Source organism: Paramormyrops kingsleyae, chromosome 4, assembly GCF_048594095.1.
Source record: "Paramormyrops kingsleyae isolate MSU_618 chromosome 4, PKINGS_0.4, whole genome shotgun sequence".
Lineage (NCBI taxonomy): Eukaryota > Metazoa > Chordata > Actinopteri > Osteoglossiformes > Mormyridae > Paramormyrops > Paramormyrops kingsleyae.
Window position 1 is genome coordinate 31,276,488 of NC_132800.1, and position 22,910 is coordinate 31,299,397.

The window sequence follows — 22,910 nt, forward strand, 5'->3', positions numbered from 1 at the left end:
TTATTGCTCTACTCAGTTTGCAATGTATGGTACAACTCGAAAATTATCATTTTTTTTTAGAAACACGGCTCATTTTGCATGCTTTTTTCATTTACAGTGAACTTTAAACAAGCTAGCTACTTGATAGTATAAGTATTACTGTTTGGTTGTACTGAAATGCAAAATGGTCTAATTGCACTAGTTTAAGCTTTTTATACGCTTTTTACAGATGTTTTAATGTCTGTCTGTGTTCAATTTTTTTTACGTCGAAACACTGACACCTAGTGCCAGACAACCTTCAGGTCAGTTCTGGCGCCACCCGTATTGCCCCCAAATATCAAAATTATATTAACAAAATAAGGATTATTTTACTTTCTGAGTGGAACCACAAAAGGGACATGATGTGGCGTGTGCCCCCCCCCCCCCCTTAAAAATAACTGGCAGGTGCTACTGAAAATGACATGTAACGACCGAGTTGTTTTGATATATAAAGGTCTATAAATTAATCACAAATGTGTTTTTTTCTTTTTTAACTGTGGTCTGTGTTTTATAATCTACAACACTAGGAGGCGGTAGGAGCTCTGCAGGAGGATATTGAAGTACCTGGAGGAAACCTTCACAACACTGGAGAACAAGGCTTCAGGCCTGAGGTAACAGCTACCTGCCCAGCCTCTGAGCCCAGGAATAAGATGGACCTTAAAGTGATACGTGTGATCCAGCTGTTTAAATAAGATGAATTTTTGAGGGTGAAAAAGTTTATACAGCTGTGTTTGATTTAACTTGGAAATACCCTCTATGCGTGGGGGTCAAATCCATATCCAGTTATTCTGGGAACATTCATCCGTCAGTTTTCCTAATGCAGGAGTGTGGTGATGTTCTAGGAAGACGTTTATTTGGATAAACAGAAGAGCAGAAGCTTTCTGGGAAGCGCTGGGACACTTAAAAATTAGGTAGGGTTCCACGGAACATGTAGTGCCACATTGTTCAGCAAAGTGTCCAAACATGAACTCAAACTACAGCAGAGCAGAAGTAGCTTGATAGATAAGCATTTGGGCTTCCAATACAGAGTTTTCTGGTTTAAATTATAGCTGAACGGTGCTTTATTTGAATTGTTGTAGTAAAAAAAATCAGTAATGAGGCAACAGCCTTTCCTGGGATTAACTGTCAGGCTTATCCACTGTTTCTCATTGGAAGCTATTGTGTTAATTGATTGGTCCAATATATTAATATATGGCTCTCATATTCAAGCCAACTACTGCCCCATTTCGTGTGCATGTTCCTGCAGATACATCAGAAAAATGTCCTTTGCTATAATATATTTTATTGGTGGGTTGCATAGGACATTTTAAAATGAATTTAAACGCTAACACTGCATGCAAACAGACAACGAATAGAGTGCACTGCTGTAAATGTCAACAATTTAGCCATTTTGTACATTTACTGGTTTAATAGGAAATTGGAGGTATACAATTACGTCAGCTTCCTGTAGGGAAAAAAAAACGATTTCAAATACTTTCAAATAAAATAAATCTACAAATAAAAAGATCAAGTACATATGAAAGCCTTTGATCTGTCACGGATGGAAAAAGATTAAAGTTATTGTGGTCTAAAGTGAGTCTGGTATACTGTTTCCCACCGCTAACAATTAGGCGCATATCAGAAAGAAAGGTAAAGTGATTCAGGGCAGGCTTCTTGCAGATTTTCCGCCGAGTTTCTCCAGCCAGGAGACGTCTTCAGGGGCAGGGGACATGATGATTGGCCCGTCATCTTTTGCTGCGTCCTCACAAGAGAGGATGAAAGGAAAGAGCTTGCCTTCAAAGGCGTTGCGGCTGAAGGTGTAGATGTGGGACCTGGTGTCGAGGTTGTAAAACGAGATCTGGCCCTTCTCGTAGTCCAGCAGCACCCCCACGCTGTGCGGCTGGGTGTGCAGGTTCAGGGAGACGCGTGGGGTGGCCATCGCAAAAACTTGGTCCCGCCGATTTTTCATGATGCCCCAGTAGCCATTGCTGGGATTGAGTGAGATGCGGCCTTGCCTCTGGGCGGAGCCTGAAGCCATGCCCACGCCGTAGCAGCTCCGCTGGCCCATGCTAACCTCCCAGTAGTGCCGCCCGGAGGCGAACCCTTCCCTCCCCAGCACAGCCATGACTACGTCGAACCTCTGCGTGCTGTCGGGGATGTTTTGCCTAACACTTCCCACCACCACGACTCTGTCATTCGAGGACAGGATGAGCTTCGGATGTGCTGTGCTAGGGTCCAGCGAAATGTCATCTGGAAACAAATCAAACATGGAAAATTTTTCAATCTCAGCAGAAAAAATCTAGGCATTCCTTAGTTTTTTTTTAAATACGTTTCTTTCCTAACTGGTCTCGAGAACAGTGCTAACAGAAGTATGAAGTTTCTCTGATCAGAATCAGTACCTGACACAATCTTTAATGTACAGCTCTCAAATTGTCAGGCACTGTGCTGTAATAGTTTGTAGGCAAGGTGAACGGTCATTCTGAGGTATTTTCAAGCTTCTAGAAAGGTCCCAATTCATCTCTTGCGATGAAATGACCTTTAATGCCATAGCTTGTTTGTGTAATAATATATACATAAACACACATTTTGTTGCAGCCGTATATTAAGCATTATATATCACCATTGTGATAAGGAACAGAATATTGGTTTAATAAAAAGAATATTTGGGTGCAGGTAGAGACATAAATTTTTAGACAAACCTGTCTTGATTTCGAAATCATTCTCTTCATTTAGCCCCTTTTGCACGTCTATGGAAGAACGCACAGCCCGTGATAAGCATGATCATTTCATATTAGCTGTGCTCTGTTGCACTGGACGGACGGCTCTCACCATTGAATTTCTTCTGCAGCTTGTTGAAATCGGCAGTCTTTTCACTGAGCTCATTCTGCAAATCTGATGCGCAAAGGATAAATAGACATGTAGCCCGATTAATGTCGTCAAGTTGGGGTGAATGACATTTACCTGTAATGTATGTATGTTAATGTGTAAACTCACCCTCATATTTGCTCTTGAGTCTGGAATACTGTGTTTCCTTTTCAGTCAATTGTTTTCTCAGGTCTAATATGGAGGGGAAAAGGCAGATTTAATTTATTTTTTTTAATTTGCAGGCAATCCCTTCAGACCACACGCCGTCACTATGCACTCCCTACCAAGGTAGTTGTCCTGCAGCCGCAGTTCCTCCACCTTCCTTGCTTCCAGGTGGTCTTTTAATTCTGCAGAAGTTGAGGGTAGCCGTTTAGTGGTGAAGCGCGGTGTTCGCGTGAACGGTAGGGCGGATCGGAGTCGCTCCTCTCACCGTTATATTCAGACTGCAGTCTAGAGCAGTTTTCATTCTTCTGTTTTAATTGTTTTCGCAGTTCTGAGAAAATACACAGGAATTACGTAACAAACTCTTTCTTCTGCTCACCTATATTCCAACCACTTGCACAAGGACAGGGACTCAAGAAGAGTTGGAATCAACCCCAGGCAACACAGAGCACAAGGCAGGTGTGGACAGAATTCCAGTCTTTCACAGAGTCCCCCCCCCACACACACACACACACACACACACTATTGCAAGTTACAGGTGCCAGTTAGCCTGCATGACACCATTGGGCAAATTGCTAGAAGGGGGAGGTAACAGTGCTACTGACTGAGCTTCAATGCCACCCCCCCTCACCGATCTGCAATTAATAAACTGGAGAAGCAAATGTCACCATCGTATTTTATCTGCAAGATGGAATATTCTTCATCCTTATCGTCCAGCTGTCTCTGGAGTTTGGAGTTGATCTCAGTTGCCCCGTTCAACTTCTTTAGAAGTTCTGGGAGAGTGAAAATAGCTAAATTTAATTCCCTCCACCAACCACATTCAAAGGCACCTATTTGAGTGTCACATATCAGGTTAGGGAGGGGGCTGCATGTTACCCGCGTGTCTTGTTTTCAGCTGCTCGTAGGCTTCCTCTTTAGCACGGAACTGTGTCTGTAGGTCTGAAAGAAATGCAACGTAGTGCGACCCAGTTAAGATGCTGGACTTAGACTCACCAGTGACTGCTGGATATCGGTATAGATGGAAAAAAGAATATTTCATCACCGCTGTAGTTTTTCTGTAGCCTGCCGTATTTTTCTTCAACGTCTCTCAGTTTCTTTGTCATTCCTGTGGTTCAGAAGTCCACAGAGAATGTGTTAGTCTAAAAAAATATACATTTATCATGTCATATCAGGTGTATTGAAGTTTGGTGTAATTTAAGTTTATTTACAAACTTAAACCAATCTGTGCTCTTTGGAAAATACCTTCATCCATCCATCAGTCCATCACACACACACTTACAAACAGCAGGCTATATGTTGTAGTTAAATCCTAATGAAAAATGAAGTCTCTCACCGGAAATCAGGATAGAAGCCGTCTGATTGGAGGCCTTCACCTCAGACACCTTATCCTGCAGCTCAACAATTTTTGCAACTACAAAGAATAAAAAAACTGGGAGATTAGCTCGGTGAAACAGGACATCAGTACAGACACCCTTATTCCAGAGTGGTTTGTTATATAAAATTTTACTGGCAGGCTAATGCAATTGATGTTCTTCCCCTGGAGTAAAATATGAAGAAAAATGAAGCTTCATGAATCATTTGCTATATTTTCTGACCCCACTGGATGATGTTGTCTGTTCAAAAAAAGGGCTGAAAAGCATGCCCCGGAGCAAGCTAGGAGCGCCATCTAGTGCAGTCAAGAAATACAGCAAATGGTTCACAAGGCCTCATTTGGCCATCACTAGTTCACACACTTTAATGCACTCACGCAGCTGGGAGTTCTCATCTTTTTTGGATTTCAGTTGTGCCAGAACCCCCTCAAGATCCTTGGTCTTCTGTTCTAGTTTCATCTGAATTTCTACAATAAAATAAAATAATGTTTATGAAGCACGTTGTTTGTTTCATGCTTCAAAACACCTATAGGTCTTTTATTTGTAATCTAAATGGTTTGAAACGCACAGCTAATTTTACTGAAAAAATGTGAGGGAAAAAAACAAGCTGTAAATGGACACCATCTTATGAGGTGTATCTGTTGTGCCGATGCGGGATACAGGATGCGGAAGCAGGAACCACAACAAAAACGAGAAGTTTATTCCAAATCAAAAAGACAGGAAAACACAGGGATCACAGGAAAGCTGGAAACTGGGACTTGCAACTAGACTAACAGAGATAACAATGTCAATGTCAGGACTGGGCATCACAGGACTGGGACACACTTATAACAAGGACTAACAAGGGAGCACAATGAGAGGCAGCTGGAGTGTATCACAGAAGGGCAGTAACAAGAGGTAAGATGCTGGGGAAGGAAACAGAAGGATCGGCTGGGCTGGGCTGGGGATGACGGTACCCACCGATAACATGGTCTGGGACAGTTACATTGGAGGCTTCCCTGCGTAGCTCTCTGATGATACTCTGCAGCGTAAAAATCTTCAGGACTGAAAGCACAGGGAGGGGGGGGCGCCAGCAGTCAGGGATTTGCACGCTGCCACTTATTTCTGGGGTTGTGTTGTGATGTCAGGTTAGTAAACCAGCTGTCATGCCAAGAGTGACAATATATAATCCTTCGCAATCATGAGTAAGTCATGTGACCGTTATCAGGGTGGAGACGCACACAAAGCCGGTGACTGCTCTCTAGAGTGATGTGCTACTCACTCACTCACTCGCACCAGGCAGCGATGTCACCAGAAGCTCATACATAGTCATGAATATCTTAAAGGCATATCTTAAAGGTAAAAAGCACACTGCTCCTAAACTTTTATGTCAGGCAAGACAATACTAATTATGAGAGCTATAGCTCCTGAAACAGGACCCAGGGCATAAGGTTAAGTTGGTTAACATGAAACTAGCAGCCTTGCTGCAAACTCACCGGTTTTAGACTCATCAGTGGTGGTGTTTTCCAGCTGGTTAATCTTGCTCTCAAGTAAGTGCAGCAGGTCTGAAAAAAACAGAAAAGGTAATTTTACAAAATATAATTCAATGATTTAATTTCAATTTCATATTCAGTAATAATAATGTACAAGTTTAGTATCAATGGGCAAATTTTAGCTGATTTCAGTTGATATCTGTGATATCAGTCTTACTAAACTATGGATTTACATAATTAAATTACCATAAATGTTTGACAGCCTTTGATCTTTGGCAGACTGTATGGTAAATTTTATTTGATTACATTTAGTTCTCACAGCACTAGAAAAAACATTTTTAATTACTTAATGTATTCCTTTTCTTTTTTTCCGTTTTGTGTAGTTCATTTCAATTCAATTCAGTTTAATTCAATTTTATTTGTATAGCTAATTTTCACATTACATTCTGTGTTCCGTTTTGTATTTCACTTCACCCTGTACAAAAACTGTTCTTGATCTTCCTTTACATTTATAGCAATGGACAGATTATGGAAATATCACTCACCGGGTATTTGGGAGGCGTCTGTTGTGTTACTGACTCCTCGTTCGAGGTCCCATATGATGCCCTGTAGCTCCAGTATCTGCAGAACTACACAGCAAAAATAGGACACTTGATTTTTGTCGTCGTTTTTTTCTCCACACTCAAACACATTCATACAAAGGAAGTTTATTCCCCAGACAAGTGTCCATGAATCATTGCGAGACACACCCATGCCCAGTGTTTACCACCACTCAAACCGTTCAATTGCATGGGGCCCCCCATACCACGGGGCCCCCTGTTGGCCACAAAGAGACACTACACTCAATATTAAATAAACACATTCCTCATTTAGGAGATCCTGAAGCGGCATGTTACTAACCTAACTATGTACAATCTTCTAATTCTACTTGCTTGCTATTTATTTAGTTTTTGAAATTTCCGAGGGAGGGGCACACGACCCCGAAGTGACTTTTTGAGTGGTACCCTAGAAACAACCAATCCCCGCCTTGCCCATGATGCCCAAACACTCATTCATGTAAAACCATTCTGTCTCCATGATCTGTTTCTTGTAGTCAATCTGGCCTTTTCCTTCCAGGCATTGACTGTTCCTGCTCCCATCACCTAACCGTACTGCAACAAATGCTTTGTCATTCAGACAGTTCCATGATGGAACTACTCCCAAGTATTCATGTGCTCTTAAGTCAAATAAAATTCATCATCAAACAAACAATTACAATTTTTTTTGTTAATTATTGTAAAAAAAAAATATACAGTTGATTTTTTTTCTCCTGTTGTGTAACACTGGAACATTCAGGACAGCCATAAAGCTTGCATTTACAAACTCACCTAGTTTAGAGTTTAAATCCATATTGATATTCAGTTGTTCGGATGTCCTCCGTAGTTTTCGAGTCTTCTCTTGCAGTTGAAACTGTAAATCTGAGACAGGCACAAACTATTGCTTGAAAAAGATCTGTGAGATAAATTCTTATATAAATATTCTCCATTGTAAGTGAACGTAAATGGGTCAGAATATAACTGCACTGTTCATCCTGTGCGGTAATAAAACGAATAACCATGCTGATGATTGTGGCACAATCTATATATTTACATTGTAGCTTGAATAGTTTTGAGATTCAAGATGGGATACAATGTTTCTTTAAAGCCAGCATGATATAGGAGGCGCCACACCTGCAATCTGGGACGATGAGCCCTGCTGCAGCTCCTTCACCTCCATTTGTAGAGTAAGTATCTGCAGAACTGAACAAACAACAATAATGCTGTGAAATCACAGTGGTGACTGTGTGGCAACAGTTTAGTAGCTATTGCTTATGAGAGGCTCTCTCAAGTGCCTTTAATTAACTAAGTTAAGAAACATGGATGGACTAAGAGATGTTATCTGTCGCTAGACTCCATTGTTGTACATAGTGCTCCTTTTTGCTGTTTCCAGTATTGCTTCTGTCAAGTGAAATCATTTATAGATGAGTACTATGCAAACATCTTAGGCAGTGAACGAAAATAATGTTTATATGATTGTCATATTAGTGTAAAACTGATATTATTTCTGTTAAAATGTGTCAGCCTAGCCTCTCCTAAAGACACCCTAGTTATTGCAGTAACTGTCCAACTTATTGATGTTTTTGATCATTTTTGTTGACCACTAGCATGTTTGACTAATCAGTACGTCATTCAATTATTTGATCAGTTCAGTTAATTCAGTGAGATGGTGCCATTCCATGTATTTTAACAAATACATGGAATGGCAGGGTTGTCCCTGAGAAGTGGTCTGGGAACTGAAGCGGTGTTCCATCCAACAAGATATTTGTAACTTTTTTTTTGAGAACAGGAGGAATCCATCCATTTTATTAGAGGTCAACTTTCTGGTGATCTGGCCTCCATTAAAAGCAGCCACTCACTTAGTTTACTGTTGTCGTTGTCCTTCTCGTTCAGGTTGGCAATCGAGTCCTCCAGTTTGTTCTGAAGCACTGCAAAAGTGTTAAAAAGAAGTCTGACAAATAATTTACTAGAACACAGCAAAATCTACAACTTATGCTTGTTTGAATAAAGCATGGGTTGCCTCTCAATAGTACAGTCACTTAAACAGAGACTTAAACTGCTCTAGATGCCTAGTGTCAAAAAGCTCTCACACATAGATGTGCAGGTTTAAGTCCTTTCAGTACCAGAACATGTATAGAACCACGCAACAGGAAACAAGACAATTAAACCTTGACAACATGAATACACTATAACTGAGAATATCGTCAGCTTCATGCTGAAGAGGTGAACACCCGAGAAACGTTAACAGAGTGCTGTCATGCTGTAAGGGGCAAACAGTCTCACATCAACACTCACTAGTGATCTGAGAAGACTGCTGGTGTGAAGTGCTTTCCAGCTGAATTTCAAGCTCAGTTACCCTTGAAGCTGGAACAATGAAAACCATGCAAACAGACACCATGTGAGATAGTCAAAACAAGACATATGTGTCCAATGGAGCTGATTTAACAGTGGGTGACAAAATGACGGCTCATGAACCATTCGCTGTACCTTTTCACCCCACTAGATGGTGCTCTTGATTTGCTTTGCGGCATGCTCGGCGCACCTTTTTTCAACACAGAGCACCGTCTAGTGTGGTTCAAAAATATGGCAAATGGTTCATGAAGTGTCATTTCATCCATCACTAGAGCTGGAAGCCTCTCTCAGAAGGCATCTTACCCAGTTGAGCATTTTTAGAATAACTTTTGGCCAGTAGATCACCCTTCTCCTGCAGTTCCCTAAGAAGCCCTGTATGACACAAGCATGTTTTAAACAGGTCATATACGACATTAATAAGCACAATTTTTAAACCTGCATGCAGGCAAAATATAACCTCACCATTGTACTTAGTCTGTAGCTGCAAGTTTCTCTCACTCATAACATTCAGTTGCTTCTGCAGTCCTGTGAAACAGACATTTTCCAAAGAGTTAATACACAGGCATCTTCTGAGAGATGGATTTGTGTGCATCTCATGTAGAAAGGCAATGCTCGTTACAAAAAGAGAACGGGACGAGGGCCTGAAACTGACATAAGCTGTGATGAAGAGCGGAAGGTGAAAAGTAGCAGCATTAAAAGAGCAACACAGAAAGGGCTGTGCAAAAGACTTAGGCAGTCAAAGAAAATGTTGAGATGTTTATCTGGATAGTAAGTGAATATTTGCTCAGAAAAAAAACACAAATTTAACATTAGAAAATATGCAAATAAACAGTAACACAATGAAAACTAACAAGAATTTCTTCTGTTCTCCAGAAAATTACTGATATCTTGTTGGATGGCTAGATGAACATCACTTCAGGTCCTAAACCTCTCCTCAGGGGCACCTCAGCCATTCCATGTATTTGTTAAATCTCACTGCCATCTCACATAATTAACTTAATGAGCTAAACAACGTGATGAAATACTGATTAGCCAAACATGGTATGCTAATGGTCAATACTAGGGTGACATGAGGAGAGGTTTTGACACACTGACACACTTCGAGAGACATTCTTTCACTCCCCCAGACTTTTGCACAGTACTGTATATAGAGGGAAGTAGAAGATCAGCATTTAATTCTGCTTAAACAGTAAACTTTAGAAGCTGATAGAAAATAGCTACTCACCAGCAATGTGAGCAGTGGCATTCGTATTTTGGGATTCTAATTGTAAGTCGGATATTGTTTTCTGCAATCCAACAATTTTCACAACTGCAAGGTCCAAAGATTGAAAACAGAGAAAGATGTCAGAGCCTTGAGCATTGAACCTTAGACAGTTCATGATTCTATCTCAGGTACTAGAAATACCTGGCTGACACTAGGTATCACTCTATAGCAAAAAGCATGACAGTCATCTCACCTCTCCAATGAACCTAGGCCATCGTACCTTCTCTGGCCCACAAATGGTTTAAACGGGACACCAGGCATTGACCCCAAATGCCCAGTGTAGACAGCGTATTCTCACCAGTAGAATAACTAGTCCCATTTCACACTTTTTTCTGTGCTGCTCTTTGAGAGGTTTAACCCACTTACGCATTTCAGAATTTCTGCCATCGCTGCGTCTCAGTTGCATCAGAGCCCCCTCAAGTTCCTTCTTCTTGTCTGTGAGCTTCTTCTCAAGTCCTGTGAGATGCGTCAGAAATATCAGGTGCCGCTGTGTCTTTACAAAGACAGCCAGCTTTGGAACACAGGATGCTGCATTCAAACAATATCGGCATGTACTGCGGGTCCTTTCTACTTTCATGAGGAATATGGTTCATCCAAGACAAGTGATCAGTAATACCCACCAGCATCCTCTCCAGGCTCTGACTGGTTTAAGGACTGTCTTTGCAGCTCTCTCACAATACTCTGCAGGAAGTATATCTTCAGAACTGAAACCAAAAACATTGTTAATCCATTTCGGTCTGGCCATAGGAGAAACCACTCCAAAAATGTACTGAATTAATATAGAAATATTACTCAATTCCATGCATGTCATAGCTCTGTTGTCTAAATTCTTAGATATTACTGCAGAAATAAACTGCGTTACATATTTTAAAGTGTGGCATGCAGGAGTCATGTGACAAAATACCTGAGAAATTTGTCTGACAAATATTTTCAGATTTCAGATACTTACAGAATTTAAAAAATGTTTCCTCCTAAACAACAGTGTGATCAAATACTGGAGTTCAAACGCTGTGTCATTTCTGTGTTGTAGTGATACTGAACCAATGAACAGAGACTTCACTATACTGTAGGTTTTCCTTACTGCTGCATATGAACCAATGAACAGAGACTTCACTATACTGTAGGTTTTCCTTACTGCTGCATATGAACCAATGAACAGAGACTTCACTATACTGTAGGTTTTCCTTACTGCTGCATATGAACCAATGAACAGAGACTTCACTATACTGTAGGTTTTCCTTACTGCTGCATATGAACCAATGAACAGAGACTTCACTATACTGTAGGTTTTCCTTACTGCTGCATATGAACCAATGAACAGAGACTTCACTATACTGTAGGTTTTCCTTACTGCTGCATATGAACCAATGAACAGAGACTTCACTATACTGTAGGTTTTCCTTACTGCTGCATATGAACCAATGAACAGAGACTTCACTATACTGTAGGTTTTCCTTACTGCTGCATATGAACCAATGAACAGAGACTTCACTATACTGTAGGTTTTCCTTACTGCTGCATATGAACCAATGAACAGAGACTTCACTATACTGTAGGTTTTCCTTACTGCTGCATATGAACCAATGAACAGAGACTTCACTATACTGTAGGTTTTCCTTACTGCTGCATATGAACCAATGAACAGAGACTTCACTATACTGTAGGTTTTCCTTACTGATGCATATGAACCAATGAACAGAGACTTCACTATACTGTAGGTTTTCCTTACTGCTGCATATGAACCAATGAACAGAGACTTCACTATACTGTAGGTTTTCCTTACTGCTGCATATGAACCAATGAACAGAGACTTCACTATACTGTAGGTTTTCCTTACTGCTGCATATGAACCAATGAACAGAGACTTCACTATACTGTAGGTTTTCCTTACTGCTGCATATGAACCAATGAACAGAGACTTCACTATACTGTAGGTTTTCCTTACTGATGCATATAACCTACCTCAGGAGCAAAAACGTGGACCGTCTGAGGATCCCAAGGACCGGGTGTGGAAACGCTAACTTAACTTACCCAGGACTGGAAAACATAGCTAACTAGCCTAGTTTCCAGCAAGCATTCCATGAACTCACCCAAGTTCGTATCACCATCGCTGTCATCGTTCAGCTGATGCATTTTGTCTTCTAGCTGATTTAAAGTGTCTTGAAGGTACAGAAACTTACTGTAAGTTATCATTGTTTCTAAGAAATTCCTACTTAGATTATCAAAGTAAAAGCACAACAAGGAGACACAACATCTACATATTTTCACTGTAGATATACCGTAATAAAAACAACAAAACAAACGATGGGCTTGGAGAATCACTATTACTTGATATTGCTTGTTAATACATAATTGACTGAAATTCATTTCATAAGATATCTACAAAAGTAGAGAGTATATAAAAAAATCACGACACACTAAATATTGAACAAAGAGTTTGATAAATAATCCTGAAATGTAAAACCTTTTTGTTATGACTCCAACTATGATTTCTTTATATTGTAAGTAAACACATGCAATATTATTTTATACAGTTTTATTGGTATTTCCTCCTGTTTTTGAATACACTGCTGTTCTCTGTAGTCACTGGAATATGAACATGTGGCGCAAGAACATGAAACTAATGGGGGAACACCTTAATTTGGATCTGAGAAAGAACTTGTTCTCACAGCACGTAACTGGAATACGGAATAGTCTCCTTGAAGGGGTAGTGCAAGACCCTAGATTCCTTCAAATCTGAAATTGATAAAATCCCGCCAAGTTTAAATCATTAGTTGAATTCCCTCCAAGGAAGCCTGATGGGTCGAATGGCCTCCGCTCATTTGTTGTTGCCCTAATGTAACTGACACACGTCAATGTGACATGGAAGGTGAGTAAACTACCTTTGGACTGGCAAACAAGGCTGATGACCCAGTTTTTGAAACGGGAGATCAGAGGACAGACCTTCCAGGACACACTTGTGTGTTTGGATGCTGAGTGTGAAGCAGTGGAGGTGAGATTTATTACTTCTAAATCTGAGACTATGGTGCTGGTTTGCTGGCTGCTGGCTGCAACACTGATGCTCTTAGGCTCGTGAACAAGGCCCTTAACCCCAAATGCTCTAGGGGTGTTTTGCACCCCCCCCCACTTGCTCTTACCTGTTTATGTGTCTCCTGCTGAGTAAAATGGGGTAGGCAAAAAGGGAATTTCCCTAAACACAGTGCTTGACGCATGACAGGAGAACGTAGCTCTCACCTGATAGCGTTCTTGAAATCTCTTCATCGGGGGTTTTAGTCTCAAAGTCCCATACTTTGCTCTGCAGATCCACTATCTGCAAATCTGCACAGCAAACAGTTCATTTTTATTTTTTAAATTTTTTCTAGTTTTCCTGACACCTCTGATCCCAGCAGCAATTATTCACTGACGTTTTAGCTTTCGTTTTTGTCTACTGTAAAGGAATTAGGTCTCAGACTTAGGAGCCAGACCGCGTCACATTTCAACAAGCCCTTGAAAACAGGAAAACAGCTCACAAAGGGTGTGGTTTAACTCAAGTTCACTGCTCTTGGTCTCCAGCTGTTCAAATTTTGTTTTCAGTTGTTGTAGCAAATCTGTAAGACACAAAAATAGATAGTTCAAAAATGGCACTCTGGGATTAATCGTGTTATATTTGTTTGATATTTGGCATCATATAAAAAAATCAAGCAGAACAATTATAATGATCAGCACTAAACAATACATGCTTTACCTTGTAAAACTCAGTATTGCATTTCATATTTTGCCAAAATCTCATTTTAATATCTAAAATTAGGTTTTATCCTGTTAAATTTTAAGAACGTGTATTTCCCCCCTGAAAAAATAGCGTGTAATATTATCTGAAAGCATGTTCATCTTAAGCATATGCTTTAATGTAAGCAAACTGGCAGCAAAAGTATTGTGAAGAAGGTGCTGGTATCTTACCGGGGATCTCAGGTGATGTTTCGGACTGGATCTGGGCCAGTCGGGTCTTAAGTGCAAGAATCTGTAGAACTGAAAGAAAAAAAAGCAAATGAATCTCCAGAAAGCCGATGTCGCATGACAACCACCAAGAAAACCCAAAAACAAGAATATTTTCATTTACATTAAGCCCTGTTTTCATACATGTGGCGGTCAAGTCAGTGTTTGATTTTGTGGTCTTTGCACATTTATAGTACAATACAAAAAGTACTTACCCATCTAATTTTCTGCACATTTGTTTATTTTTGACATGAATTGAATTAGTGATGATGTTCACGATTACTGCTATGAAAATTACTGTTGTTATTGTTTTTTTATTATTCTTTTACCTTTGCGTTTTCTGTAAACGAAAGACTGAAATGAAATGAAAATGCTTGGCCACCCGTACGACTGGCCGTGTCACTTACTCAGTTTACTTGTGTCATCGGCGTCCTCATCCAGTTTGCTTATCATCTGCTCCTGTTCATTCTGAAGTACTGAGGGGTTCAGAGATATTGCTCAGGTGGGCTTTTTACACATCGTTTACACATAGTCTACACCAGGAGTAGGCAACCCCAATCCTGGAGTGCCGGGATCCAGCAGGTTTTCTATCCTACCTGAGATCAGGTTTGGTTCATCAGAAACCTGGTAAGATAGAAAACCTTCTAGATACCAGCACTCCAGGATCGGGGTTTCCTACCCCAAGTCTAGTCTTAGGCTTTGGTCAAAGAAAACACTCCCTGCCTCTGTTGCTTATACTTGTCAACTGGTTTGACTGAAAGGCTCTGTAATCATAACCCTATAACCAAATATATTCTTGGAGTTGCGAGTAGCCGGAACCGGGCCTTGTTTTTTAAATAGTGGTAGTGCAACCAGGACAGTGTTAAGCAGACTTGTGGTAGAACCTCACAGATTAGCTTCTCCCTGATAGTTTGTACCAAGGTTTCACCGCAGACATTCTAGTTATTGTAAATGAATTGGCCGAATGTTGAACGGGCAAATTCAGATGGAATGCAAGCCGACGTTGTCATGTGACACTCACAAGTGATCTGAACAGTAGTTTGGTTGATGACCCATTGCTGTAGAAACACCGCAAAGTTGTGCACTTCAATTATAGTTACACCTGGACGGGATAAACAAAAATGAGCTTCACATGAGGTAGTGCTACAGAACTCCTAGGGACACACCACTGACCCTTTTTATGAATGTTGGCCATCTTTGTGTCCAGTTTTTTTATGGCTTCCTGCAGTTGCTGCTGGAGAACTGAAAGACACGGAGAGATTAAATGGGGACTAATCACACTGCCTGTCAACTTGTTTTCAGAAATGCTTAAACACAACACTGCAACTAAAGAATATACAGATTAACTATATTACACTTAAAACAGTTTGTCCCTGGCAATCTAAATGGAGTTTGTAATTAAAAGAGGTGTTCGTGTACTGAACACATAAAAAACCATTCAGTGTCTGTTCGGACACCATTTGCTGCTCTTTAAATGAAAGTGTCCTTAAATTTAATTCACTAGTTTGGAAAGACAGCCATGAAACAGTGATGTTTGCTAGAACTCACCAGAAACCTGAAATGTGGCGTCTTGGTTCCTCTGCCTTAAAGCAGACTGAAGTTCTGCTATCCTTATTGCTGGACAGAATATGGGGAATAAAAATGTGTCTCAGTTGTAGAAGGCCTTGCATGTGTATCCAGTAATACCCTTACTAGATGGGGCACAAATCGTAGAATTATGCTATTACTTATGTATTAATTAACCATAAACATACAGACCTCATGTTTGTTTATCATTAATGAAATTTGACTTTTATCTCAAGCAATTACTATATCCGTTAATTCTATAAATCTTAGCAAACTACTGAAGGAACAAGTCATGAATAACACAAGTGAAATACTGATCTCATGTCTGTCCATTGTTAATGAATCATGACACATTTTTTCTTAAATAGCTACTGTATTTGTTCATGATTTTTGCTTCAGTGGTTTAACTGAGTTACTAAGTATCTGTGCCCCCTGAAATAAAGTGTTATTTGTGTATCCAGGGGGTTCGATTCTCCCAGAAGAGCTGTGCCGATATTCCGGAAGGTTCCTGTTCTCACCTAGTAAGGAGTTCACTCGGCTTTGGTCGTGTACTTCATTTATCTTATCTTCCAGTTCCTCCCTTAATTCTGTAATATATTTAGATATCAGTAGATGTCGGAACTGGCCGTGGATGGTAACCAATAATATGAAGTGCACATTCACACGTTATAGAGAATCTGTCTTGCACAGCAAAGCATAACTTAATTACAACCTTAATTACAAACAATATTATCAAAGGATTCATTAAAGTGTGAAACATAAAAATAGCCAGATGTCATTATTTTATCACATTTGATATTATCTTAAAGTGCCAAAAAGGTAAACTTACCTTTGCAATGGTCCACATGTACATTCTAAATTAAGAGAAAAGTATTTGTAACAAAGCAGTAACTATACAAAATATATTGAAACAGAAAAAAAATCTTACTGATTTTTCCAAAATTAAAACATCAATCAACACATACAATTTTTGTGATAAAAGTTGTGGCTAAATTCAGATTAATTTGAAAGCAAACAAGCCTTGCAGGGAATACCCCCATTAAGAGATAACCTTTGCAAGCATGTTGTATGGGTGAAGATCTAAACCTGATCTGACCTGATCAAAATCTGAGACAAACTGCATAAAAATTGAAGTAGTGAAGACAAAAACTCAGACATTTCATCTTGTCAGCATGATAATTCAAAAATATATTTCCCTGATCTTTTCAATACTTTTCAGGCACACTGTATGGGTGAAGAACTGGACCTGATCAATTTTTGAGACAAAAAGCACGAAAACTGAAGCAATTGTGCTTAGTGACAGGAAACATAAGGTTGAGTGAATTTGTCATTATTACTCTACTTACTCTATTTGAACTTTGATGGATCTTATTACCACTTCACAAAGACATTGGATAAATGGCCCGATCCTACACTGCAGGCTTCGCTCGTATATCTCACAAGGACCGCGATTTACATGTTTAACCATTCAGAACGTTACTTGTTCTCCGATACTGCTTGTTGTTTTGTGGGTAAGGTATAGTGGTATACTTTACGTGACTGAAAGAGCCAAGAGTTACAAATACTAATGCCATGTATATACTGCAATAAAAGAACATTAGTTTTTAATTCTTTTTTTTTTGTATTGTGCTGAAGGAACACGTCAGTGCATGTGACATGGCTGCAATATAATGTAGAACAGTAATCTATTTCTGTGTAGCCAAATCATTAAAATAAGGCAAATTCAAACAAAAACTAAATAAATATGTAAATAGTAACTAAACGATCACAAAGTGTAGTTTTTTCCTATTAAAAGGCATACAGGAGAATAAATTTGGAATGGGGGACATATTGTGAGACATGGGCTCAGAGTAGTACGCATATTTGTTTTTAAGAATTAGATTACCTTAAAGCCTAATTTCTGACATAGAATTGGTTGAAACTTTGTTTGAACAAGTGTCAGATATAGCAGAATAAGACCAAATTGGTTTGGGAGACATATTATACATTGTTAAAAAGATCTGAGCTAATATATTTGCTACCATAAACCCTATAGTATTCGTGCACTTCACTCAAGCTTTTGTCTTTGTAGTCATGTTTTCTTTAGGCGATAATATAAATAACTAAAATGTTACATTTAATAAAATTTAAACTTTATGTGAGACTTTGAGAAAACAAAAAAATGTTACGTGTTTCAACTAGAACTTGGAGCATTTGGGTAAAAACACATTTTTTTGGCTTTCACATTTCCACCCAGTACTTCAACAAACTGTAGAGGTAAGGGAGTGTGGGTGAAGTAAGGATTGGATTTGCAGAACTCGGGATCTTTTAATAATAGCTGATACGGCTTGCCCAAAGACACTTACCTCACTAAACACGGGTTCTGTACCTGAGTGTAAAACAACCTATAATGGTTGAAGAGAATGCTGTTAATTTGTTGTCATATCATTGTCCCAAAACCAATAAATTATGTTTGATGAGTTTCTTTTATATGATATTTAATCATTGTTAAGGGGTTTTCAGACCGAACGCGGCACGTGCGACGCTCGTTTGCGCATCCATTCAAAAACACAAGTTTGCGCTCAATGCGCTGCGCGCCAGGTGCATCGCTAAAAGTTAACAGATTAGAGCAGCTTCCCTGCATGCGCGAGATGGAGTCAGAGTGGCGCCTGGTTGTTTTTCATGCGTTTATTCATGCATTATTGTTATTATTATTATACTTATTATTATTACAATTGAACATATGGTTATTTTCCTTTGTCTAAACTAAATATAAATGAAATTAAAAAGAACTGGAATAAAACTTTCTCTTACTGACGCCACTTAGGAGAAGTAAACTCAATGTAAAAGGACAGGGCTTGCAGTAGCAGTGCCCCAGCAGCGACTCGGGCGGTGCGCCCCCCCCCCCCCAAAAAAAAATATTTAATTTGGCTTCATTCATCTCCCCAGTAAATAAACCTTAGTACTTAAATCATGAAGTTCCCCCCCCCTATCAAATTCTCTCCTACATCGGTTTTGATAAATTAAAATAGCTATAATGTGTATAGACAGGCACCACGTATTGAATACATCAAACTGTCATGACTTAGTATCGTAACCAAAGTTGACGGTGGGAAAGTCGCTCAGTTAATGCTGACATATAGGGAGCCATATGGAACCACAGGGAAATGCGGATAGGATAGGAGTGTTAAAATAAAATGTGACGGCAACGCGACACATAAAATGAGCAATACAGGATGTCAGTATGTCAAATGTATTTTTGTGTGTGTGTGTGTGGGTGGGGGGTAGCTAGTAGTACTATAGCTAGTTACTACTAGCTAGACTCTACTACTTCAAAGCTAAAAGTTACGTTCAGATATTTTCAGGATATTTTCCTAATCAGTATTTAATTTTTGAAGATAAGCGGAAGTAAACACCTCTCAAAAGTGAGCAGCCCTGTTTGGCTTTGTATGGGTTCCAGGTCTTTCTGTTACGGTGCTTACCGTAACATTGTAGCGTTTACGTTCTACAACCACATCCATGGTGTTTTCCCAGCTTGTTTCTGGATTTAACTGCGTAACTGGAGACATCAAATTTAAAGAAAGTGGACAGAATTAGTGGTGTCAATTCATTTTTGTTTGTTTGTTTTTTTTACCGCTAAAGGCTGAAACAACATCACCAACCACAAATACACCAGATGTATTGAAACAAAATGGACATAGATGATTTAGTGGGTATGACGGAGATAACTATTTGTGCAGTTCAAAATACTTATTCTGCTGGGACATCTGATTCACACACAATTATAGCATTTAAATGACTATATATATGAGCAGATTAAATTTAAGGATTAAGCATGGAATAAGTTACAAGGAACTCCAGTCACACCTATAGTATGCAAATTCTGGTTCGTCTCTGCAAGTTTACATTGTCATGCAGATATTAAGTAATTTGCTGATACAGAGGAAATGCACAACACATACAACACATGCTCCATACACCCTACAAGGCCACGAAGTGTGTCACTGATCTACACTTAAACTCAAGAATGTCACTTACTGATTCCGCATAAAGCAATCTGTAGTAAGGAGGACAAGAGGAGCAGCAAAGCAGACGATGTTTCCATTCCACGCATTGTGTCTGCAGACCATCAGGTGAAAATCCACACACCCCCACCATTATATACAGTATGTAGCAGTAAGTTAACTAGCCCAGTTAATATTCTACCAATCAGGACTTATCATCGTTATTAATGATAAACTGTGGTCAGCTGGCAACCAGGATGAACTGGATGATTTACGATAAATACTGAAGTGTCTCGGAAAACAAATGCCTGAAATGCAGGCACATAGCTAGGCAGTGAAGTTTTTGCTCCCCGACCTGAACAGCGAAATCGACCGAGGATAAGAGGGGGCATATTTCATACAGAGGTGCCAACCTTATTAGCTAATTTTGATATGTTTCGAATCGGTGAATGACAGGGGAGGGGCTCTCGAGAAGCCATCAGTTCTCATTTGGGGCCAATGTCTCTGTGCCTAAAACAGGGTGTGATGCAGTGGCGTGCACAGACATTTTGGGGGGCAAGTGCTCCAGGGGGAAAAAAGGGCACTTTTTGCATATGTGGAAAACCTTTTCTTTTTATAATAAAAAAACCGCACAGGTTAAATGCAATTTGACTTTTATTTCAAAATATTCTCTAAAAATCAAAAATCACACCTACTAAAGACAGTCAAAGACATTAATTTCAATCTTACCAAAGTAGGACAGTAGTTCACGTTAGTTATGGAAAGGCTAATCCACAAAAACGGAGAAACGTCCATAATTCTATTATTCATAATCATGTCAAGGTTTTAGGTTTTTCTGCAGTTCCATCTCTAAAAAGTGTGATGTCTTCCCGTCACTGACTTCAGTTTGAAAACTTTGTATTTATTCACAGATTTCCGTGAGATCATCCTAAAATTTGTAACGAAAAATGGGCTCAAAAGAGCCCTCTGCCTAACGGCATGTACCCTATAGCATAACGTGATATTTTCAATAGTGTATGCAAAAAGGTCGGAATTGATGGAGAGTGGGGTTGCCTAAATGGTTTAGGTTACATTTTAAATGTGTCGTTTTTTTGTTTATCCATATGGATGGATGGAGGGGGCAAGCTGGCAAAGTTTGTCATGTGCAGTTTCTGACAGGCTACTTCACAACAAAACAATTGCAGGTTGGTCTTAGAGGGCAAACAGAATAATTTCACTCGATTCATGGGTTACCTATGGAAGCCCATTTCCGCCAGTAAAAGAAAAAAAAAAACTAAATAAAAAGTCGAAATTACGAGATACAAAGTCATAATTACGAGATAGAAAGTCATAATTACGAGATAGAAAGTCGAAATTACGAGATACAAAGTCATAATTACGAGATAGAAAGTCATAATTACGAGATAAAAAGTCGAAATTACGAGATGCAAAGTCATAATTACGAGATAAAAAGCCGAAATTATGAGATGCAAAGTCATAATTACGAGATAAAAAGCCGAAATTATGAGATACAAAATCATAATTACGAGATAAAAAGTCGAAATTATGAGATAGAAAGTCATAATTACGAGATAAAAAGCCGAAATTATGAGATGCAAAGTCATAATTACGAGATAAAAAGCCGAAATTATGAGATACAAAATCATAATTACGAGATAAAAAGTCGAAATTATGAGATAGAAAGTCATAATTACGAGATAGAAAGTCGAAATTATGAGATACAAAGTCATAATTACGAGATAGAAAGTCGAAATTATGAGATAGAAAGTCATAATTACGAGATAGAAAGTCGAAATTATGAGATACAAAGTCATAATTACGAGATAGAAAGTCATAATTACGAGATTGACGCCAATGACGCGAAGACAGCTCTTCAGCTGGACTGGAGCGCATGCGTACTTCCTATCTCGTAATTATGACTTTGTATCTCGTAATTTCGACTTTCTATCTCGTAATTATGACTTTCTATCTCGTAATTATGACTTTGTATCTCATAATTTCGACTTTCTATCTCGTAATTATGACTTTGTATCTCATAATTTCGACTTTCTATCTCGTAATTATGACTTTGTATCTCATAATTTCGGCTTTTTTATCTCGTAATTATGACTTTGTATCTCATAATTTCGGCTTTTTATCTCGTAATTATGACTTTGTATCTCGTAATTTCGACTTTTTATCTCGTAATTATGACTTTCTATCTCGTAATTATGACTTTGTATCTCGTAATTTCGACTTTCTATCTCGTAATTATGACTTTCTATCTCGTAATTATGACTTTCTATCTCGTAATTTCGACTTTCTATTTCATTTTTTTTTTCTTTTACTGGCGGAAATGGGCTTCCATAGTTACCTGACTGGTTGGGAAGGGAAAGAGCTGCCGTGTTGTCCGCCGTGGCTCCCAGTCGCTATAGTTAGCCTACTATGCCTACTCCAAGTAGTCCTATGTCATGCCGCTGCTACACGCCTCACAACAAATGAACTGCAAGCGTGTTCACGTGACACGGTGACAGTGAAAAAGCGACAGGGTTCGGGTGTCTTTGAAGAAGGGGCACAAATCAAGCCATTATTTTCACACCTTTTTAAATCGCGCAGCTTTAAAAAAAAAAAAATCACGTCTTTCAAAAGGGCACTTTTTTGGACTGAGGGCAAAAGGGCAAGTGCTTCAGCACCACCTCGTCTCTATCTGTGCACGCCAGTGGTGTGATGAAATCAGGCACAAAAGTAAGAGATGCCAGGAAATGAGAAACACAAATAAAAAGCCTCCATGTGTCTCTAAGTACAGGAAGAGTGGAGGCTGCTCAGAGGTTGTTGATCTTGTATTTGCTGTGTAATTACACCACAGGGGAAATCAAACACGAGAGCAACACAATATATTAATAACATTTCATCATTTCATTCGCTTTCAATTTTTTCCAATTGAAGCCAAAATGTATTTACAGTGCACGCATCAAACAACAAAGGTTGACGAAAGTGCAGTACAGAATCAAATGAAAACAAACTATTTTTTTAACGAATGAATGAAGTAACAATAAATAATGAAAAACCAGGGTGAAGTGATGGATTTTATAACTGGATTTAATTAAAATGTAGGCCTAATGTGTGCCTACGTTTGTGGGTTAAAGACGAACCCTAATACCCTAAAATCAACACCATAGCGACCCTTAGCCAGAAATAAATTTCAGGAGGGGAGGGTCAGTCTCCGTAGATTTTGCCGAATGGTGGTCCCCCCTCTCTCATTTTATTGACCCAGGGGTGGGACCAAATTCTGCATAATTTTACTACGTGACTATGTGCCAAGTCATTATAGTAAACAATTTTTTTGGAGGGGG

The 22,910-nt window shown here is 39.2% G+C and overlaps 1 protein-coding gene across 1 annotated transcript; it reads right to left on the reverse strand.

The window, feature by feature from the left end:
• Positions 1-1,288: 1,288 nt before the first annotated feature.
• On the reverse strand, positions 1,289-19,729 carry LOC111854540 (uncharacterized). The gene is made up of 36 exons (XM_023832576.2): positions 19,613-19,729; positions 19,057-19,133; positions 17,941-17,979; positions 16,425-16,449; positions 16,114-16,182; positions 15,578-15,646; positions 15,203-15,271; positions 15,051-15,131; positions 14,437-14,505; positions 13,994-14,062; positions 13,567-13,644; positions 13,292-13,375; positions 12,148-12,216; positions 10,678-10,761; positions 10,424-10,513; positions 10,019-10,102; positions 9,256-9,318; positions 9,097-9,165; positions 8,737-8,805; positions 8,301-8,369; positions 7,576-7,644; positions 7,234-7,323; positions 6,412-6,495; positions 5,870-5,938; positions 5,355-5,438; positions 4,772-4,861; positions 4,358-4,435; positions 4,067-4,129; positions 3,901-3,963; positions 3,693-3,797; positions 3,293-3,355; positions 3,147-3,209; positions 2,992-3,054; positions 2,827-2,889; positions 2,697-2,744; positions 1,289-2,247 (listed from the first exon to the last, which is right to left on the reverse strand). Exons 1-36 carry the CDS (start codon positions 19,686-19,688, stop codon positions 1,658-1,660), a joined length of 3,087 nt encoding a protein of 1,028 aa, XP_023688344.2. The 5' UTR covers positions 19,689-19,729; the 3' UTR covers positions 1,289-1,657.
• Positions 19,730-22,910: the final 3,181 nt, after the last annotated feature.